This window comes from Charadrius vociferus, unplaced genomic scaffold (assembly GCF_000708025.1).
Source record: "Charadrius vociferus isolate BGI_N301 unplaced genomic scaffold, ASM70802v2 scaffold875, whole genome shotgun sequence".
NCBI classification, from domain to species: domain Eukaryota; kingdom Metazoa; phylum Chordata; class Aves; order Charadriiformes; family Charadriidae; genus Charadrius; species Charadrius vociferus.
The window spans coordinates 75,063-98,045 of NW_009648457.1; the positions used below are offsets into that span (position 1 = coordinate 75,063).

Genomic DNA, 22,983 nt, shown 5'->3' on the forward strand with positions numbered 1-22,983 from the left:
AGCAAACCATTCATTTCCAGCCATGATCACACTTAGCTAAGAAAGCAAGGGAACCAATAGTAAAGTATGCTCAGCTACTGAAGTTTATTGTGAATCGCTTGGAAGTAAGATTTCTATGATGATGTCAATAAATCCATTCTGTGGAGGCACCAGCAGATACTTATTTATCTGAGGTTAGCATGGCTTCACAAAGAAGCAAGAAATACTTAGTTTGGATGACAAATCATTCCACAAACATTATTAATCCTCCAAGAGGTAAATATTTCAGGTTTCAAGAGCCAATTAGAAAGGTCAGCATTTATCTTTTTGTCTGTTTCTAGCCTTAATAACTTTTGCACTCTGCCCGTAGATTAATCATTGAAGGGAAAGATACAGAGGTTTATAAATAGGAAAAATAACCTAGACATAATAAGAGAGGGTCCAGACTGGACAAAAATTATCTCTACCTGTTCTGGTTTCGATGACTATAGCCTACCTTAATCCAAAATCTAATTACTTGGATTAGATTAGGACAGTGGATTTTCCTGAAATGCCCAGGCAAACCACATGCAATTTCGTATTTGGGGCACAGGGTTGCATTTCATTTCCAAATCCCTTTTAATTCCACACAGGCACTTGTAACTTCTTTTTCCTATGATAGGAAATATTTGTCCCTCTGCAGAAGTTTAAAAAACAAAATCTCTGCCTCTAAACCCAGCAGAAGACTGTTATTTGGCTTTCATTGTTATGCATTTGCTACACCTGAGGTCACTGCAATTACTAAGAAACTGAGAAATTCTACAGCTTTTCAAGTGAGAAATATTTTGCAGCGGGATTGGTTTGTTGGGTTTTTTTGAGGTGGTAGGTACCTATGTTCTGTAAAAAGGCAAAGTAGCAAATAAAATATCAGCAGCACCCACTTCTGCCAGCACATGAGATCATTCCACCCGAGATGCAGAATATGGGATGTCACGCAGAAGCAAGGATGCATACCAATCAGAGTCATGAACGCACAGTAAGACAGCAAAGAAAACAAAACTGACAAGATAATGAAAAACATGCCTCCCATGTAAACATTTTCTGATTACTAAATGGGAACCTTGTTTCTACACTTAAAATAAATACACAACCAGACCCACACATAACAGGTTTAACTCATGCAAACTGGTTACTGGATTAAGTTTAAGTAGTCTTCACAGAGAACAATCATTAAGAAATAAGTAAAACTTCTTAATTGCTATCAAAAATTTTGTTTTAAAACTGATGATTCCTTTCTGTATTCTTGAACCAGATTCCTCCATCTCTCACTGTTAGTCTCTCCTGCTTTGACAAATATGGTTTTGTTTCTTCCCTGAGAGAATGATATCCAAAACACATTATTAAAAAGAAAATAAAAACAGTTCCCCCAAAACTATCAACATACATAAAACCCCATTGCTTAAAAAGAGGGCATATAATTTGGACTGCTTGGTTCAGTACAGTTCTTGGAGGCTGCACCGAGCAGGCACGTACAATTTACTTCCAAAACATCCCCTTAGGTAAAGATCCTCCAGAAGATTTCCTAAACGCTAGTTTGTACACTATGTGTTTTAATTAACGTACAGAATAGAAATTACCATTCAGATAAGACAATGCTCCCCAGCCACCCCACCCTTGGATTCTGAAACTCTGCCAGATTTCTCAGCCCCTTATCCGCTCCTGTTTCTAGCAGTCCTCAGGCCCTGGTTAGCATTAATTCAGCTGCAGCTGGAGAGTTTCTCCAAGGCACTCTCTTCATTTCCAAAGTGCATGAACTGCTTAATTTGAGTGCTCTGCGATTCAAGTACTTTAAGCAGAGAAAATACTGTAGGAAATGACAGACCTCTTACTTGCTGATGCCACTGTTTCAACAGCTGTAGGGACAGAGCAGGCTGCACCCGTATGTGCAGCCCCAGCTGCCAGCACACGCACCCGAGCAATATCACCTGAGAAACCTTTAGTCTCCTGACCGAAATTTCAGAGAGTTCACGTGCCAAAGTTCAGGAACCCACGGCAGAAGGTGTCACCGGGGTTTGTCACATGGAAGCTAGCCCAGATCTTACACAGTAGCCATGCCTGCAGTGAAGAGTCATACAGATTATTGGAGATAAAAAGATACTCTCTGGTCATGGAAGTACTAATGGGATTTACAACTGCTTCACACAGCTAATCTGTTATTCCCCAGTTGCTTTCCCCACTCCTTGGACACGATGTGCAATTTCTCACTTGGCCAAGTGCAGAAGGTCTTTCATCCTCTTTACCACCTGCCTATTCCTGATCCTCTGTGAAGCAATCTCTCAGTAAATGTCCATTACCAACAAAGAAAACCTACGGCAAATTTCCTACCAAACTGAGAGACCATGCAATTATTCATTCACGTCTCAAAATTCAGTGTCCAAAACTTACAGGCAGATAGTTAACAATTCTGGGGCACATTTCTAGACAATGATGGGAATCTCTCTCAAGGTGGATTTTAAAAAAGTATGCAGGAATCAAGGAGGGATCAGGGATCCTGTGGCTCCTGCCACACCTGATGGGCACAGGCTTGCTCTGAAGAAGTTACTCAAACTTTCCATTTAAGCCAGAGGTACTGGTGCTCACCCAAACTCACTAAAAAGGGTGCTGTGTGATTTAATTAGATAATGCTTTAAAGTATTTTGAAGATGAGAAATGCTGTATGTGGCAACCGCTCAGAGTTATTAACATGACCCAAGTAATTTATCATTCTTGAAAACATTTCATAATTTTTGAGGACAAAAATAATACCTAAGGGGTCTGTTTTAGACATGCTACATTTAGACACTGGGTATCACAGAGCAAAGGCCTGTCATTTTGATTTTCTGCAAAGTGCCACGCCACCTGCAGAAAAGTACTGCCTGAATAAATTCGGGTATCATATACTATACTTCTATTAGAGTGACGAGATTATGAAGTCCTAAAAAATGCAAATGGTTTTCCTCGATCACAGAAACTGACCCCGAGTTTCAATTTCAGTGAAGGAAATAATAATTATTGACACCAGCAGGTGTAATGGGCAGAGTCAAGGGGAACAAACCCCTGACTAATGGAAAAAACTAATGGGAAAAAAAAAAAAAGATCAAGCAATTAAATAATAAGAGGATCTGTATCCTAAAGTACACATAACAGGAGAGCTGAATTAAAATTGCATGGAAAGATACAAGCTTTTTTTTTTTTTTCCAGCCTATACTTTACTTGTAGTAGACAAATCACTACCAATAGCTAATTAACGTAACTGACAGTCAGCTTTGTCAGTAGAATACATTATGGCAGAACAGCAGCCTGGTGGGATTCAGCAAGTATAGAAGAAATATGACTTGTGAAACCACCACCACAAAGCAGCGCAGCGAAAGCTGGGACGAATCTTTGTGTTGGTATAACAAGAACAGCATGTCAAAATCTTCCCGAACTTCAGCATTTGTCCTGAATTCATGAGAATTAGCGAAATTGTGAGTCATTTAGGAAACTTAGTACTTCATGTAAAACTGATCCTTGCCAGCTCACAGAATCCAAGCAGAGAAAAACGTACACCCAGATTCCCAGACAGGTGAGTCAGATACAATAGGGCATCTCTAAAGACATCTTTAATACTAACCATAGTTTATCCCAATTAGTCCTCATCACCTGGTTTCTCCTTCCCCAGGTTTGAACACTGCTTTTCAAAATGCCTCTAATCAAAATGGTAGGTGCTCACATGGGGGTGGAACTGAGAGGCTGTTTCCTTTCACAGAGGCCACCTCGCTCTGCCCTTTGGAGGGCCCTCCTGGCACCGTCCAGCTGAGGATCACCACCTTCCCCAAGGAGGGCTGACCACAGCTCCCCGCCATGCAACCCTAAGCGGCCAGTCTCTTGGCCAAAGGCAACCGCTGCTTTCCAACCAGCGAGGACAACGGGAAACCCTCATTTATTATTTTGCATGCAGTTTGCATACCTGGAGCTACTTATCACACAGGCTTTTTTGCTTCTGAATGACCAAACATCGCACCTGCAAAGATGGAACTTCTACAGGCTTCAGCTTGTTGGCTTCCTATGTAAATTCAACAGCGTTTTGCTTCCTGATGTTTCGTTAATAAATGCTGAAGAAACAACCTAAATGAAGAATCCAGGAAAGCTGAGGTGTTGATAAAGACACCTGTAATAAGACCATACCTCACGTGTGTTGGGTGCTGCACCTGAACACAAGAGGCAGTCCCAAACAGCACCGCAGACAGCTGTTTTAATGAGCACAGACATGCCAGCGGAGGCTCACAACGCTAATTGCAGTTGCCACACAGCGATTCACACAATTCATGTCCTTTGATGAGAATATATTCCAATTTTCATAAACTTCCTTGTGAAGTAACATATGTGAAATAACCTGAAATGTGTGCAAAGCGCAGCGGAGGGGTCACACATTTACAGACAGGGTTGTTCACATGAGTTACGGGTTCAACATGAAACCACGGGTAGTAGGTTTCCAACCAGAGTTTTGCAAGGCTGCAGACAGACAGCACAAACTGCTGAAGCTCGCAGCTCCTCTCCTCTCCCGGGACCCTCAGCCAGCCGCTGCAACACTTGGGCGTGCCCCAAATTGCAGGTTACGGGCTGTTCCAAGAAGCAGTTTTAAGATTCTTCGCGTATTGTCTCAGGTCTATAAAGCTGTCCTTCCTCCTGCCAGGCTTACAGAGCACACTCCCCTAGGATATTATCTGGAAAAGAATTTCAGCTTATAAAACAGGTTTATCAGCTGCATAAAACATCGAAAGGACCTGTATACTTTAGGATCTGTTTTCACATAACAGATCTGTTCTAAGGTACATTTTTTCTTTATTATTTTAAACTAATCTTCAGTGGAAAAGAATATTACTCCACTCAAAGTACTTCCACAACATTTCTATTTGTTTGGATAAACTAAAAAACCCAAGAAATGCCTTTAGTTAGACTGGTGTTTCACTATCATAATCTTAAGCTATTTTACTCAATCTTTGGATTGCTAAACGGCTGTTCCGTGGTCTTGTGTACCAGCAAATCTCATCCGGACCTTTACTTTTCATTTTCCTCCTCTTGCAAAATAAACATCTAAGATTTGAGGTTGCAGTTAATCACAGGGAAAGTAAAAAATCAGTGAAAAACTCAGCAATGTTTGTTTTATAATCTTTGCTCACTGTCTTCCCAAGAGTGGAAACTAAGGGCTACGTGGAAGAGTTTAATGTGTGTCACTCTTCAAGAAAAACATCTACATGTAGAAAGAGGGGGCATCTCTAAAGATAGCAGTCAAATCCTGAAATGTTTACAAAATAAATCATGACGCCACTGACCTATATGCATTCGCAAGTCTGGCAAGAGAGTAACTGCTGATCCTAGCAACAAAATTTCAGAAGGATTAATTTCAGAAATCTTCCAGTAAATTTGGATCCTCTTCTTCAGAAGTAATTGGAGCTCTGTTAGCCCCATCGTGACTGAACAGAAAAGCCAGGGAGTCATGACCTTGCAGTACCGTGTGCTCGCTAGGTTCTGTCCTCGTCCAGTTCTGCCCCGTCTTATTTCTACCTCCAAGTATTAAGCTGTTTGACAGATGGTATAGAGAAATTAAGGGTTTGCTGGGTATTTTAAGTAATAATTGAAGTAGATCGTACCAAGCAGCTTCTGTTGCCTTTCTGTCTGAAACTGCACTCTGAGCACTCCTGTTGTACACAGGTTGCCTCGTCAGTGATTAATACTGTCCCCAAAGCACAAGAACAAGTGTCAGTGCTGTACTCCACAGCAGTCGTGCCAAACCCTTACTTGGACACCAGTTCATGTATTTCAGGCTTCATCTTTCTTACAAATACTGCAATGGCTTCATTTGCACAGGAGGGGTAGAAACAGATGCATTTGTGCAAAATACTGTAACCCATTTAAAGAAACAGCAAAGTTGCAGACATGGTAAAAGGAACTAGCTAGAAAAGCCAAAAAGCAAAACCAAATAGACAGAACACGTCAGTTACTGACTACAACCTAATAAGATAAATAAATAAATAAAATTTCTAATTTCTTAATCTATCACGCACCTTGGCCAGCATCTCCTATTTTATGCTTTTAAGCCAATAACTCATTTCTGCAAGTTTCAAAATGTAGACATAGTTATTCTTGTGGTTTATCAGTGTGACCAAGGCAAGCTGTGATATTATTTAAAAAAAAAACCCAAAAATCTCCTCTCTCACCAGCCACTATAGCAAAATTTACAAGAAACACATCCGAAAGTATTCCTTGACTGCTCTAGATATCATACAGTAAACCACGTGTCTTCTACCTAAGACAGATGTAGAAACATATCTTTTTTAGGTGACAGAATAAATTTTTATTGACATAATGACATCCGGGGGAATTAGGGGGGAAAAGGTCAACTCAAACTCACAGTAGTGTAAAATTAAACTAATTTATTTAAGAAAAAAAAAAATACCCACAACTTTACAATACACCTAATTTTTTAACTCTGAATTGCCTTAAGTGTTAGCAATGTCAACTGCAGTGATCAAAACTGGAACTGCTTGAAAGAAAAGGGGAGAAAAAAGTCATTAAAGAAACAACTTCAGATTTGTTCCAAAGGACCAAAAGGGAGGACTTACAGAAACACAACCTACTAGAGAGAAGAAAAGGTTTATAGAGAAAAAGCTGGGGGGAAAGGGAGAGATACAACATATGGTGCTGAGAAGGACAATATTTGTCACCAAAAAAAAAGTAAAACTTAGTATTTTCCTGTATTCGTATCTCAAGCCTAACATTTGGATGACACAGAAAACATTTCCAAACAGGAATGGAAATATCTGGGTTTCCCAGAAAAATACTAGAACGTATTTACAGGTAATTCTTCCTCCATGGATGGGTTTCAGAGTTTATAAGAACAGAGCCGATGCATGAAATCTCCAGCACAAAAAGGGATGTTTTTCTACATAACTGTGTATTTCTTTGCACATCTTCAATGTATTAGATAACCGCACATATTTATATTTAAATGCATTTATTTAAATATACACATGGGCACAGACATATTTGTACACACACAGCTGATCAGGTGGTCGGATCTTAGTTATTTTATTTTTTCATCTCCAGGAGACACAATTTATTGTTCTTATTTCTCAGGAGAAACAACTTACTTAATATAGTAGTATGAGAACCTGAGTGCTGAAAGTCAACATGTGGTTCACAAAGCAGCACATCCCATTTTATTATAAAGAAAACCAAAGTAGGCATTCACACAAAATAAATAAAGTATGTTTAAAAGCTGCAAAGCAAGGATGTACTGTAGAAATATGAAAATGAAAGTTATGCAGAAAGTGTTCACAGTATCTTCATTCAATTTGTGCATATATGTAAAAATCAGGACTGGAATTTCTCATCACTGTCACCAATTTTAATTTCAATTTCACCTTATCCTTCTCATGCACTAGAGAGCACTATGACAGGCTAGACATAGAAATGAATATTGTCAGAGAGAGAGAGAATTTATTACCTTTATTGTATGCAATTGCAACCACTGTGAGACTTTGCCCTATAAAGAGAAAGGAAACTAAAAGAAATAACATGTAAGATAAAGCCAAGGATCTTATAATGGTATTTCCAAATTGACAGAGGTCGTCCTAAAATAATTTAAAGAAAAGTCATGTTTTCTTTGCTAATTTGTGGTCGGACTTAAATGCATTAAACTGAGGATAAATTCTTTTACCAGCCTACAAGTCTTACGGACTCTTGCCAAAGATTACCTTTGTAAGAAAATGAGAGTTTATTCCATTCTGCTGATTAGAGAGAACTGTTTTGTAAAACTGCATCCTTCAGGATCCAGATGCAACTTATCTTTCCCTTACAAAGGGGGAGGGATGCGAGGAAGAAGTGTGCTATACAGTATGTTCATGTTCATAGTCTACGGCCTTGGCAGGTGTACTTCAAATAGCTTGAAACCAGTAGCGTAAAGAACTACATACCCCAAAAGGAGCCTTAGCTTTGGTTTGGAGGTTTCTGAACACCCTGCTCTTCTACTGATAAAGAAAAGAAATCCTGCCTCCTTCCCTCAAAGTCCCAATTCAGTTTTGAGTCAGTTATAAATTGCAGGAAAATTAAGTGACGCATTCACAGTTGTAAGAACAAACTTGGCCATCCCAGAGCTCTGCATACTCTCAAGTGTATAACTAAAGAATTTCTAGTGGTAAGATTTATTCCAAAATCTGAAACCAATGGGGTTTTTTTAAATTTAGCCTAAATAATGCACAGCAGTGAAACGTGCACGTCACTGACCACCCTTCCAATTCAAGATAGCCTCTTCTTTTCTCAACTGTTCCAATAAAATTTACCTCTCAGCAATATGCTATTTCCATTAATTTGCCATTTCTTCTAGATGTTTAAGAAACGCCTTTTATAGAACCAAAAACTTACCAGTCTTTAAACAGCAGCACAGAGATCTGCTCTGACCCGCGCAGAGAAACTCTTAGCATGTTAGAGGAAAAATTATTGCCAAGGTTAACTGTGAACAACATCAACACAGACAGCATATAAAAACAAAAGACATGAACATTTCTTGATCACCATCACTGTTTTTCCCCATAATTTTCTTCTGTTTACTAGTTACGAAGCTTTGGTTTCCCCAGGGATCCAAAAACATGTAAATGCCCATCACACAAGCAGGTCATAGCAAGAGAGCATCTTAAAAATTCCTAGACCTTCTCTTTTAATTGTCTCAATATAGATATTGTCTGCCTCAAGAAACCTGACATGCAGTCAAGGAACAGCCCAACGTGACAACAGCTTTCCCTTGCTCATAGCAGTCTACCCATCACCAAAACTGCTCATAGCAACACAACTGCAACATTATTCTTATTTTAGTAATCTCCATGTAAAGCACAGGCTTATGCCACTCTTGTAGCTGTGCTCTCAGACTCTACAATTATGAAAGCCAAGATTACTTCCAGTATCAGCCACCTTCACAGTTTAGGAATGCCAAACAGTCACAGGCACTCAGCACGGAGCATATGCTCCAGCTCATCAGCCCAGAGATTTTGATGGCAATAATCACAATAATTTCACAGTTATGGAAAATAAATCTTTACATACTCTACCATTTTCCAAGTTACCATACAAATTTTACTGCTAGTTTCTTACTGTGACTTGTTCAGGGTTGTAAAATGGGATTGAACTGGTGATACTCAACGTCCCTGTCATAGGCCACTGAAATGTCCAATTCTCAGCCCCAGCCGTGCCAGAGGTGGCCTGGCCCCAAATTCCACCTACAGAAAAGGTTTGACACCAACTGCTGCCAGACTTGTCTCTGTATCTGCAATGATCACTTCCAGAACTTCCCAGCTACCTGACAGCCTGGTAGGAGATGCTGTCATGGTCCCGCCAGAAACCCTGGGCACAGGCAAACCACCCCCATGCTCTGAGCAGCCTATAGCTCCTGGTGGGGAAAGGAAAACATCAGAGGAATCCCGGATGTATGTCAGTCCTTGTAAAGGAGAAAGCCAGTGAACAGGAACTTGCCATTTCTCTTGCTGTATCTAGTCTGCATCTTCCTTCACCCAGCTGAAACCCAAAGGCGGCACACTCAGTTTTCCACGTGCAAGTCCATATGCATGTTAGGGGGGTAGGAGGGGGGGGCGTGGAAAAGGCATGCGTCTGGACAAAAGCATCTGTATTGATGCCTAAAGAAGAGCCAGCGACAGAAAACACTTCCAAAAAAAGCTGAGATCAGCTACTGGTGATTTAGAAGATGTGGATTCCAGTGTTCAAATTGCAAAGGCACAAGCACATCACCTGCAGGACGAACCTGAAAAGAAGCTAAGAACAACGTATTTGAAGCCATTTAGCAGCATCCCTGGAGCAATGCCACCTGTAGGTTACCTCAGCACTGAACTCTGTCTTGGCAAGGACTATTCACTTCTCATCTCCTCCATGCTTTAGGTAGCCTCCCCTTCCTTTCCTACGCTACGCTAGTTATTGGGGCAGTCAGGGCAGCACTGTGGGGACCTGCAGCAGCAGCAGCAGTTATTTCTCTTTGGTGTGTATTGCAAAGTGATGTTTTACTGCCACAGCTCACACAGCAGTTGACACCGAAGGTAAAACAGGCAGGTACACACAGATGTATACTCCTCCTCTGCCCAAGGTTAGCACTGCGGTAGAACTTGCCTTGCAGCACTCACCCACACCCTCCAGTCGTCAAGGAAAATAAACAAAGCCAGTAAACTTCATCTTGAGTCACTCAGAAGTAATAATTTCAAAGTCACTACGCCGGACTGTTACAAAATAAGCAAAGTTATCTGTAAAGATAGCAAAGACACCTATGCAGATCTAAAACATAAGTGACTGAGTTTAAATACAGTAGGAATTTAACTTATCTTCGTGTACTCTGCAACATGATCTACCATTAGCGAGACCTGTCTGCTGCAGTTCAGTTTTCTTCCTTCTCAACTTTAGAGGCCAAAGGTAGCTCAGATGTTTTGGTCACGGGGAATATAAACAGGCAGTGGTCACATTTCCTTACTAAGGGCTCTAACATCAATGTTAACAGAACCACACTTCAGGCACTTAATAAATTACAGCTTTTGCCCATTGTCTTACACGCTCAAATAGAAAAATAGGAATAAAAAGACTATACACGTCCTGCACAGCTAATGCATAGCACCCTATATACAAACGTCCAACACAGAGCTAAAAATTTCACACCAAAGTGACCATTTCTCTATGAACCGCTGCAAAATGCTCTCACTGGGACTTTTTATTGAATGCAGGGTGTTAAAGGCCATTTTAAAATCCTCTCGCAAACATGAGCCCTTACCAGCACCCTCAGGACCCCAGCAGCCCCATGAGGGTTTTACCCACTTTTCCAAACAAAGGAGAACTCTGCTGTGCAAATTACTCCCGTAGAGACACGCTGCACAACCCCTCTGACTTAATTTTACTTCTTCAATGATACCACTGCAAACACACTGAATGCTAATAATAAATAAATTATGCAAATATTTGGTCTCTATGGAAGCACCACATGAATCATCTTCCTGAAAAGAAACTCCTGAAGAGATTGTCAGGTACCCTTCATGTGTGGGGGAAAAAAAAGAAAAATAAAAGCAAAAAAAAAAAAAGAGTAGCTGATTTAAATAATAATGCAATGTGAATGAAAAGTGATTTATTGTAACAAGGAGATATAGCAGCTTTGCTGTTAATTCAATAGGTTGACCAAAGCCTAGTCTCCAGCAAACACAGAGCATGACTGTCACCACAGTTTCAAAGAGGGTGGAACTGGAGGTTGGAGAAGCAACATTTGAAGAGAAAACATGGTGAAGTCAAAAGTTTTGGTCCACTTCTGATGAACTGGAACTAAACTGGACACTCAAACCCCCAGATCTCCACACAAAACAGCCATTAATGGAGTTAAAAGAGTCAATTTCTAAGTGTACCTCTAAGAGTAAGGAGCTTAATTGAAACTGCAACAAGAAAAACAAAACCAAAAACAAAACCCGAAAACATTTCCCTGCAAAAGCTAAGAAACAGCACTGTTGCTTTTTACAGTTAGGTTCCCCCTGTTTAAGGTTCTCCCATTAGTGGAGCATCAGAATAAAATACAGAGACAATATTTTGCAGACTGACAGCTCTGGGCAGCAAGAAGCACTATTATTATCCTCATTTCATAGAGCAGAAAACCAAGGAATTGTAACCTCAAAGAAAAAAAAGTATTTAGATTCTTGGGGAATGGAAGATGCCCAAATACACATTGGGAAACTAACGTTTAGTTGGATTTGGGCATAAGGGTCTTGCACAAGGCTGTTATAGATCACAGCACCTCAGTCTACCAAACCTAAGGCTGGACTGTCTTGCATCTCTTTTGGCCCTTCTTCTTACAGTCATCATTACATTTAAGTGTTATATAATATTAAATTATCTGTAATATATACGTTACCTTGTGATGTTGTTTTTTCTTGGCACCCATAGGTAGCAGAAGAGAACAGAACATTTCTCTCCAAGTCTGGTTTTCTTTTGAGGTGTAAGACATGCAATGCTGAAAGTTAAATGCACTCAAGTCTTACTGAATTCTCTCACCTTTCAGCTCTTCCCTGCTCCTCCTCTCTTCACCCCCGTTAGCACCAGCAGGTAGGGACACCTTGTGTCCCAGGATGGGCTGCACCTCTCCCCAGCGTGCCCAGGACCTGTCCTGCTCATGCAGTGGAAAGAGCAGATGAACTAAACTTCCACCAGAAGAAAGAAGCCCACTGTGCCTGCAGGGGCCCTCGGGTGTTTGTTGGTGGGTGCTGACAAACACATCCCATTTTTTCACATCATTAGAGAGAAAATGTGCATGGCTGCATGCATGCAGGAGTCTTCTCTTTGTGAACTTGTTGCCAGCTTCCATCTTGAAGGTAACGAGAACAACTCCTCCCAAACCTCTCCAGAGAAAAGACTGAGTAGCTGGTATGGGCACTACTTGTTGTCCAAGGAAACCAGCCCCTCCTGCTGTTGTATTTTTACCCTAATGTCACTATTAACATAAAAACTCAGGCTGGATGTCTTCATTTGTACGAGGGGACTATTCCAATTTAGCCTTCAAAAGGAAAACCAGCTACAGTTGTTCCCTTTCCGCCTCCTTCCCACTGGCTTATTTCTACATCAGCAAGTGCTTCTATTAATAGCTAACACTTGTGTGTGAAGTCCCAAATCTGCTCTCTCATTTCGTACAATTACTCAAAAGGACAATGGATTAAACAAACTGTTTGGTCATTTCAAGGATGCTCATGCTTATTAGAGAAGAAAAAGATCTCTGTAAAAATGCGTGCATGTGTTCATAAACGAGCTGGTTCCCCATCTTTTTCTGTAGGACTTCTCAGGCCTGGTCTGCCCACACTTTGTAAAAAATAAACTTTCAGAATTAGAGATGCAATTTTCTTGCTCTTTCAAAAAAATTACCATTCCCATCCAAGAATAAAGTGACCCGTGTGCTTGGCAGTTTCTTTAAAGTCTCATGTTATGGTCAGATATTGGTATACTAAAATGTGAACGCCACCATCTTAGACTGAGGGCATCAAGGTTTGATATTTTGCCTGCAACAGCAATGCCCAGAGTTTCCATTTCTACTCTGCAACGAACTCTGTAGTCACTGTCTCACGCCGGTTTTGGTGACACCTGACCCTGTGAAGTCAGCATCTTCCAACGCTGTCCCGCCAGAGCCCCTCACAGGTGGTGCCAGCTACAGCCACGGCAGCTGGACCAAGGCAGATGACACACTGGCTGCTGGAAGCATCAGTCAGAGATGAAAGTGCCTCATACAATGCTTTCCCAGAGGAGGAGAGGCCAAGCCATCCCCATGTAAGCATCCTATCGCTTGCTCTGTTCTGGAGCATAAGGATGCTTGTTCCCTGAAGCTGATGGTAGAGAGAGAACAAAGCAGCTTACGAGCTCTGGGGAAGACAATCCCTCCTTTCTCAGGCTCCCTCAGCCAAGTGGGACCGCAGGCCACACACAACTCCTCACTCCTCCCCTCCTGTGTTCTGTGAATGGGAAAGGATTTTTGCCAGTCATTTTTTCCATTCTAATTAAAAGAGAATTGTGGCTTCAAAGGAAAGCCATGCAGTCTGAATTCAGTTCACTGACTGCTGCAATCCTGTTCACAGGTGTGAGTTCAGGTCTGGGGAATCTCTGGAGCAAGAGCTCATATCTTTGATTTAACATCCACAGGCAGCAGATTTAAACTGTACTGATCATCAGAAGAGGAAGTGGAGAACCTTGCTCATACAAGAAAGCAGACAGCATGGCAGCGATCACAGCTGTACCTCCAGTTGGTTAGGAACTTTTGGAAGCAGCAATCCAAGGTGGACTATCTAGTCACAGTGATGAGGGCCGTCTCCATTTTCGGCTCCAACAACAATGGGGACTGGATATCCCAGGTTCACTTTCCTTCCCTGGACGATGAAGAATCACTAACTGTACTACCACAAGGGCCCTCTTCTTCCAGGCTTTGACTAGAAACTCAGGAAGCTTACCCAAGAATGGCGTTAAGCCTGGCAGATGTATACTTGCCATAAACTAGAGAAGAGGCATTGCTTTATGTCAGCTGCTGCCCAGTCATGGGGATGATGCATCTTCTGGGGCAACTCCCACCGTTATTGCACTCTTGTTTCAATTCCCACTGCAGCACAACAGCAGACGCAGATCACGCTTTTCACTGTACGGCGCTCTGTTTCCGTGCCAGCTGTAATTACACCCACAAGCACCTTCTACGTACGCTTCCTTGCAACTCAGGACAGAACAAATTCAGTATGAGAAGACATAGTAATATGTTGGATTTAGTTCATTAAAGTGTGAGGGCAAGTAAGACAAAAAGGGAGTGGTAAGTTTGGTATTTTTTTCCTCAAAATGAAAGTTGTATCTTCAGGAAACAGAACTAAACCCCTCCACAGCCCAGTTACATCTTACAGGTGGCACTCAGCAGATGGAATTTACATGACTGCTGCTAAAACTTAATTTGACAAGGTACTTTTAATTTATTCAGGAAAAATGTCAGATATAATGAAAGCAGAATAGTTTTACTATTACCACTAATCTGTGAGCATCTGCATCTAAATCCATGAGTTTAATACCCAAGACCAGAGCAGAGGCAATGAAACTAACCTTATATGAACACAATCCATTACTTTCAAGGTCTTGAAGTTAATGTGATTATGTCCCCACCTATCTCACCCAGTATGAGTTCCCGAAAAGTTCTGAATCTTTTCTAAATCTTTTCCACCGTGAAGACTTTTTCCTGTCATACATTTTATTAAACAAAAATTGATGTGTTATGACAGCTGAAAACAGAAAAAACAATGGGAACACAATGGCTCTCCATACAGCAGGTTTAAAAAAATTAAGCAGTGATTTGATACAAAACCACTATACATACAATAACAAGTTAGAAAAACTGACAGAAAAAGTAAAGCAGTAAGAGCAAAAACCTGTTTTATCTTGGCATCCTGGAGGCTACAAAGCAGCCATCACCACAGAGGTCTAAGTAAGTTCTGAGAGAAGGTATCTGAGTCTGGTAAGGCTGAAGGTCCTACCTAGATTAAGCTCTGCATGGGACTTCATGATAAGACCGAAAAGCACAAGACATAAGGAACAATCCTCCCCTAGTAGAAGGTTCGCAACATTTCAAAAAGCAACTGAGCAGGTGACTTACTCAACACAAAAAGTAAATTCATTGTTCATTTGTTTTGATTAGAAAGTTAATGGTAGGAACAACAGCACCATGATCCTCAAAAAAGAAACTAAGGTAGCCATCTCGTACCTAATAAAATCATAGGCAAAAAGAAAATGACACATATGTATGTTGTTCAAAATTCTTCAAGAAAGTACAAGCAAAGACACCAGGAAGGAACAGAGAATTAATCCTGCTCATGTCAATGACATTAAGGAGACAGAATAGGTACAATGAATTTTGCCTTCCCTTTTTCTTCCTTTGCTATTTTGAGGTACACAGATAACTGATTTCTCAGTCACTTTCTCTGGAGAGATACATTAAATGCTTTACAATGGTTACGATTACTTGGCCAAATAGTTCAGGTACAAAATGAATGGAAACCAGGAGCGCCTACAAGTCTTTCTTGGCTAAAAAAAGTACTACTTACATTGCGGAATTTTTTCTCTTCATTCCCCACACCAGAAAAAGAGCATTTTCCTTAACAACTCAGAAGAAATGAGGTGTGACAAGTGCACATGAATATGACATTCACTAAAATTTCAGAATTATTTTATATTATTGTCTATAACACGCACTGAACATTCTTTTCAAATGTAGCAAAAACATTTATCAAGTAAAAATAATTTAAAATCCTCTTGTTACCTAAACTTTTGCCAATCAAAAGGTAGTACTATAACTTGAAACTGATAATTGAGTCAATTTTTCATTCTCCTGTTTGCATTGAGTTGGATATAAGCAGTGGAAAAAGAGACTTAAGATGGTCATGTAAGGCAGGACTCAAAAAACCTCTCCACCCCCTCATCTCACACCTCTCTGCACCTGCTACCATTCCTTTACACAGGTCTTCTGGAAAAATACAGTTAGAAGCAGCAAAGAGGTGGATGCACTATTTCCATGCAACCTGCTGAAGCCTGTAGGTGAAAGAGCTCATTGTAGGGGAAAATGAAAGGCACAAAGACAGACAGAAAGACAAAAAGAAAGAAAGGCTTGGTTGAGTTATTTTCTTGTTTTAAAATTAAACCCAGGAAGTATTAAAAGATGACATTACTGAGTTTTTTCTTCACACACTCTCATCCTTCCAACCTCCGTCGTACCCTGCATATTAGAATTCAATTTGGCTGCATTTTCCACTTGAAATGGCAACACAGAATGCCAACTCAGTTAAAGGTTTGTTAGGCTTTGTTAGTTGCTTGAAAAGGCAGTCATCTCTCTCTTTTTCTCTATTTCTTTAATATGCTGAAATGTTTTGGTCTTTCAGGGTTTTTCCCCCCCAATTTGGAAGGCAGAGGAGAAGAAGGTGGAGAACAACGTACTCTTCTTTATTGGGAGAAGGCTTTAAGCAGCAACTGAGATAGGAAGGACTACAAAATAGTTGTTACTAATGCCTGGATATCTTGCATCATAAGAAGAGGTAAAAAACTTGTGCCATACAGACTTGAGAGAGTAGTTTACATTTTATGACCTCAAATTATAAAGACTGCAGGTACACATTTAAAACTGGAATTGCTGAACAACTGAAAACAAATCAAACATATCCGTTCACAAGTTTCTTTTTATCCTTAAAAAAAAATAATTAAAAATCCAGTTATTTCCATTAGGAAGGACTGCAAAGGTAGCAGATCTATCCTACCACGATTAAAGCCAAAAGCTGCCAAACTCTGCAATTTCTACCATCTCCTAGCGTAAAGAAATAATCTGAATGCTTTAACGTATTTAAAATTTGTTTGAACAAATCTCAGCATAGATATTACATAATAGAATGATGCAACTTCTTAGATACATGCAAGGAATTGGTTGAAAAATATTCTCGGGTAAACTACAGATACTGGATTACTTGGGGGTGTTGAAGGTGAGCAGTACTGCCTGCCAATTACTTGCTTGTGAGCCTAGCTGTGAGTAAGGTTCCATCCTATGCGATTTGGATAATTGTTCCAGAGAACATTATACAGCATTTTCTGCCAGAAAGAAGGCCAGAAAACTCTTGGCACCATGAGAATGAACACAAAATTGAGACACTTCATGGACAAATAGTTGCAAAGACTATAAAACCATCCTAAATGGTGAAAGTTACTTTTGCACCATAGACAAACGCATGCAGTCTGGAGAAACAGCCTTCTGTGTTCTCAAGGCATTTCCATTAAGAGCAATGGTAGTTCCATGCGCTCAATGGAAGAAATACAAACACACTTAGCAGTGAATAATGATTCTTTAAGAAGTCTGGTAAGACAGACCAAAAATCTTCACCTACCCAAACGACAGTCATATAGCTTCTATTTATACTGTCCATCCAATGGAAATAAGGTATTTAACATTCCTCTATGAATATAAACACCTTTAAGCACAGCACGTTTCTTGAGACGCTCTGCCAGTGTTTTCCCCACTATGGCACTGCTACCTACCTTCAGGTACATTTTGCTATCTGCATAATTAGGGAGTAAAAGAAAGGATCTCTCTCAAAGAACAACCTTACTTCATCCACAGAGCTAAAAGCAGTGTTCCAGGAACATTTCCTTCTGGGCACTCTTTATCCACATAAAGGGAAAAAAAAAAGCCACCCTTTGCCATTGTTTACAGTAAGCAAATTAAGAATCTGAGGAAAGAAAAAAAGCAGCAACTTTCACAGACTACACTCACTGTATGTAGTAAATCGTCATTTTCAAGGCACCAGATGCGCAATAAAGGAGACAGGTTAAAGGAAACAAAAAACATTTGGTTACTTGTTGCCCAGTGAATAGAACAAAAGCTGTGCAATTTGCAATAGGTATTTTTTAAGTAGAACAGTCACTCCAAGATGTAGTATACATCACCTACCTTGTAGAAGGGCTCCATTTCTCTTGAAAAAGGTGCTTCCTGGCCAAATGGGTGGACCTGATGTGCTAAAGGTAGTAAGAAATAAGTGTAAATAAAATCTAATTTACATTAAACAATTATAAGTTACTATTTGCATGAATTATGTTTTGTTTTTAAAGCTAATGTAACATCATGGCACTTTTGCCTTCAAGCAAGGTTCTAAAATTTCATGTTAAAAATAGGTCGATTTGATTCAAAATTTACATTCTCTTCACAAGGAAAAACCTCCTCAGTAAAGCACACGCCTACACTATCTTAGAGGAAGAGAGAAAAAAAGCAATTTGGAATAAATAATTAAAAAACCTCAAATCAATGTCAAAAATATTTACTGAATTCTCAGTACAGCAAAATATACGCCCTTTCCCAAAGCCATCTGCTAAAAACCCAAATGTTTTAGGGCTGTTACTCAGCTGTGACAATGTGCTACCCCAGCTATCGCATCCACCTGGAAAAGCCTCAGCCAGACGATGGGCGGTTTTGGTGCCTCCACCAGAGAACTTCGCCCACCAAAACCCTCACATCCAGAGGTCACCCCACCGCATCAGAAATCCCACTGCTCAGTGAAGTGTCCCAGCAGCACCAGCGTTAATGAAGCTTTGGTCTTTGCTGTGTGTACGTGCTTGGTGGCCACTGGCAGCTCCCGTGAGACCCCCGGCAAGTTGTGGCCATGGCAGGCCCTGGGGCACCAGGCACATGCCAGCGCCCGCCTGCCCCAAAGCTCTTCCCTGAACTCGGCCACCACCAGGTCCCTCTTGGCTTCACCTTCTGCTCACACACAGGCTGCCCCAAGGTAATGGCCTCTGAGGTCCCTCTCCTGTGACAAGCGTGGCTGAAGGCGAAGAACCGATTCAAAGGTGGGAAAGGGAAGAGAAGGAAGAGGAGGGAACATCGGTATGATCCTCTAAATCTTGTTTCCTTCGTTGCTGCAGAGCAGCCCCACGGTGCCGCAGGCAACAGGACTGTGGAGCACCCACTCCAACAACCTGCGGTGCCAGCGAGCCGGCGAAGAGGGGAGGCTGTGAGGAAGCACCTGATGGCCACTGGTGCCCCTCCTCACCCTCAAAGGCACAGGAGCACCACTGCACTGACCCCACCACACCAGAACAGCTCTCCTGCCTACGGCTGGTGCCCCGCAGCCACGTCTGTGGGCAGAAGGACCAAACCTCCCGGACACAAAAGGTAACTTTGCCCTTTTTTTAACAGACAACAGTGGGCTGGGCACGGCACAGCTTGCCCTGCCCAAGGAAATCCACTGGCGGTGCCGGCCCAGAGTCAGAGTGCTGCCGCCACCACCGCTGCTCTTGTTGTGTGAGGAGTCCTCGATGGGAGAGGCACTGCCTGTAGGAGTTCACCGATCACATCCTAAGGCTATTTTAAAAGCAGAGTACCTAGGTGATATAATTAACAACATGGAAAAGACCTGTTGCAACGTACTCAAGTGTCCTGGTTTGAGCAACACAGGACTTTGTTAAGCATCAGAACAAGCTGCCCAGGGAAGTGGTGGAGTTGCCATCCCTGGAGGTATTCAAAAGATGGGTAGACGTGGTGCTTAGGGACATGGTTTAGTGGTGGTTTTGGCAGCATTAGGCTGATGGTTGGACTTGATGATCTTCAAGGTCTCTTCCAACCTAGACAATTCTATGATTCTAATTTCTCTTCTAATGCTTTTGAAAACTGCACTTTTAGAAGACTCTAGTGTATGAATTTGTGAAAATATTTACTTTATAGCCAGCTATAATATGCAGGTTTCAAGGTCTCAGTGTTTTCAAGCCTAGCCAAGTGCGGGGACAAGGAGGAGTGACACCCAGGCACTTGACCCAAGCTGGCCAACAGGGTAATTTCATACCATGAACATCACTTCCAATATAAATTAGAAAGTTTGCTGAGAAAAAAAAAACTTTCCCTTGATGGCTGCCATCCTAAGAACTTCTTGACACACTGTCAGACCCCTAATCCCTTCCCTTCCTCCCGAAGCCATAGTGCTCACAGCGTCCAACATTTACTGTCCAATGTTGGGAGGGCATCCTACTGATATCACTGGCTGAGTATAAACCTTGTGTATTTTGTATTGGTATCAGGATCAATACAGGTTCTTTAGTATTATTAATGTTAATTTAGTCTTATTCTATTAAATCTGTTTACATTTCAACCCTCGGGTTTCCTTGTTTTTTTCCCCAATTCCCCTTCCCAAGTCGGGGAGGGGTCATCGGGTGACAGAATACTTGTCTAAACAACAATAAATTGTTGTGGGTCCCTCAAACCTTAACATCAAGGCAGGTGGAAAAGACCAATTGCCAGGAGGTCATTCCTGTAGTCATGAAACAGGTTTCAAAGGCCTCTAAAGCTTGAAGACAATCATACGTATTTTAATACACTAAGCTTTTATTGAAATCAGTATTGTGAAACTATGCTACCAGTATGTAAATAATTGCCCTATGCCCAAATTCAAGCACAAATTAAAAGCAAGGGACTAAATATCCTCTGGTAAGATTACTTTAAGGCACTCTGCCTTTTCAAGGTAATCCACCTTCCTCTTTGGATGCAAAATGTGAACTAAGCGCCACACACCATTTCTGTTCAAAGTTACTTTTGTCTCCTCTTGAGTTGACTACTGCTACACAAAATGCAATGAAATAGAAAACAGATGTTGTCTATTCCATTGACAGCATTAGCAAAGTTCTGATAAAATGCCATATATAAAAAACACACTGCTTTCACAATTATTCTGCAGAGATTCTCGTGTTAGCGTATAAAAACTTCACTGTGTTAAAATACAGACTGTAAAAGGATCCAAAGCAATTACATGAGTAATAAAAGCCTTTGATACTCCTGAACAAAAAGGGGAGTTGAAAGAAAGAGAGAGAGACCAAAATGACCAAAAGGAAGTTAAGTAGGTCTACATTCGTAAGTGCTGGAGTGCGCTGGGGCATGCGCTCGACTGAATATGCACACTCACTTCATAGGGCTTAACGTAACCAATTGTTTGCACTCCTTATAGTAAGCGCCAGCTCTTCAAGTGTAGCTCCTCAACTCACATGAAGGTCAAGAGCTGTTGAGGGTAGTCACACTCCTGCAGGATAGGCCTACAGTTTTATAGTGTATCGGAGTCCAGCATCACCTCTGGGACAGGACTCATCAAGCTACAAGTGGAAAGCTGTAGCGTAGTCTTCATACTGTACAAATTTGCTGCAGAGATCAGAAATTACACTATGGCAACTACATGCCTCTCAAAAGCCCAAGAAAAAAACGGTGACATTCTGAAATGAAGCCACAGAAGAAAGTATTCTCAGGCTGCCATATGCCTGTACATGGGTGGAAGAGGGTTAAAGAAAGGAGAGGGAAAATCATATATATCTGAATAGACAAAATGTCTCCAGTAGAGAAACAAAGCCATAGTGATTTATCTTATTTTCCAACTTGAAAAAAGGCCCAAGGCTCTCATAAAAAACTCCATCTGATTCAGCACAAACCCACATGTACTGAGAAAATTAACTGTGCCTTCCCAGGGAAGGAAACTAAAGAATTCAAGCATGTAAATAATATACCACAGCGACCGGTCAAGCCTTTCAAACAACAAACTTCTGTGTTTGCAGGGCTTTGCTGAAGTTTCGCTATGCCTCTTCTGTGTTGGATAAATTCTCTTTCTGTTCTCAAACTTTTGCACATGAAGTCTCAGACGGTATTAATTATTAAAACACATTTCAACTTGAGAAATGACAGAGTTAAACTATCCCTCACTTTAAAGTGTTCAAAAGCTGCTTTCTCCCCATTCCAGATTACGAAACCATTTGAAGAAGTTCATTCTTCTAAAGACGATCTATAACAAAAAAAGTTTGGTCCATCCCAGGCATTTTTTTAAACGAATTGTTTCTTTGATGTAGTCTGTAAGCTACTGGAGAAGAGTGGCTTGTTCTCCTATAGAAGTCACAGCATATTCTACATTTAGGCAAAATAAAAATGCAAAATCTGGTTTTAGAAATTTCTTTGGTTATCAATACATACTGTAAGATTAATATTTATGCAATTAGCATTATTGATGGCAGAGTTTTTCCCCAAACTTATCAACTAAATACAGTGACTAAAGTAATATTTAATTTCTAATAAATCCCCACACAGCTACCAGAAGAAAAGCAGTAACTAGTTTGAAGTTTTATATCAGTGCAAAGAAACATGTGGCCTGAAACATTTTTGTTATGCACAGGTTTGGACTGACTTAAGTCCCAGCAGCAGATGAGCACAGGGCACTTGGGAAGAGGGGAGAGACAGACTCATATCAGTCATAAAGGGCTGAGATTTCTAACTAACATCTTGAAAGAACATGAACACTTAGTAGAGTTTATGGATAAGATGACATGTGAAACACCAACAGTTACCTGTCAAGGACCGTTGGTTTGATTTGCAGAAGATACTATCATTTCAAGCATACCCTCAGCCAAAGCGATATCCAGGCTACAACAGAATTTGTAGTAAATGGATCCAGGATCCAGGAGTGCAGGTCCACATCCATCCAGTGCAGGATCCACCTCTCTCTGAAGCACAGTCATTGTCACTGCGGCATCTGTGCACCACCGCAGGGAGCAAATGAAGTACTCACACGCTTGCTGAAAACCAACTGCGGAGAGAACTGACGACTAACAGTGTTTAACCCATGAGCATCTGCTCCTGTGAAATGAAATACCTGGAACTAAGAGCCACCCCTGATCAAATCAAACCTTTCCTGGGGATTCGCTATTGATTTTTAACGACAAGTGGGACTCGATTTCCGCTCAAGGCAAGTGATGAACTGTTTTCCCTCTGACGACACAACCAGTAGGAAACTTCGTTGTGCCGCAGGGCCCCAGGCATGGGAAACCACCTGACTGAGGGCGAGCAGGGATTTTTCTGAGGGAAGGCTTTTCCATAGGAAAATGTTGCTTTGCTGAAATCTAAAACATTCCATGGGAATG

General features: G+C 41.1%; 1 protein-coding gene across 2 annotated transcripts in view; it reads right to left on the reverse strand.

Moving 5' to 3' along the window:
* FOXN3 (forkhead box N3) overlaps positions 1 to 22,983 on the reverse strand; it is a 144,385-nt gene that overhangs the window by 60,277 nt on the left and 61,125 nt on the right. For both annotated transcript variants that reach the window (XM_009885650.1, XM_009885649.1), the window contains exon 3: positions 17,999 to 18,063. In XM_009885650.1, the coding sequence (XP_009883952.1) occupies positions 17,999 to 18,063 (65 nt within the window). The remainder of the gene's footprint in view (positions 1 to 17,998; positions 18,064 to 22,983) is intronic.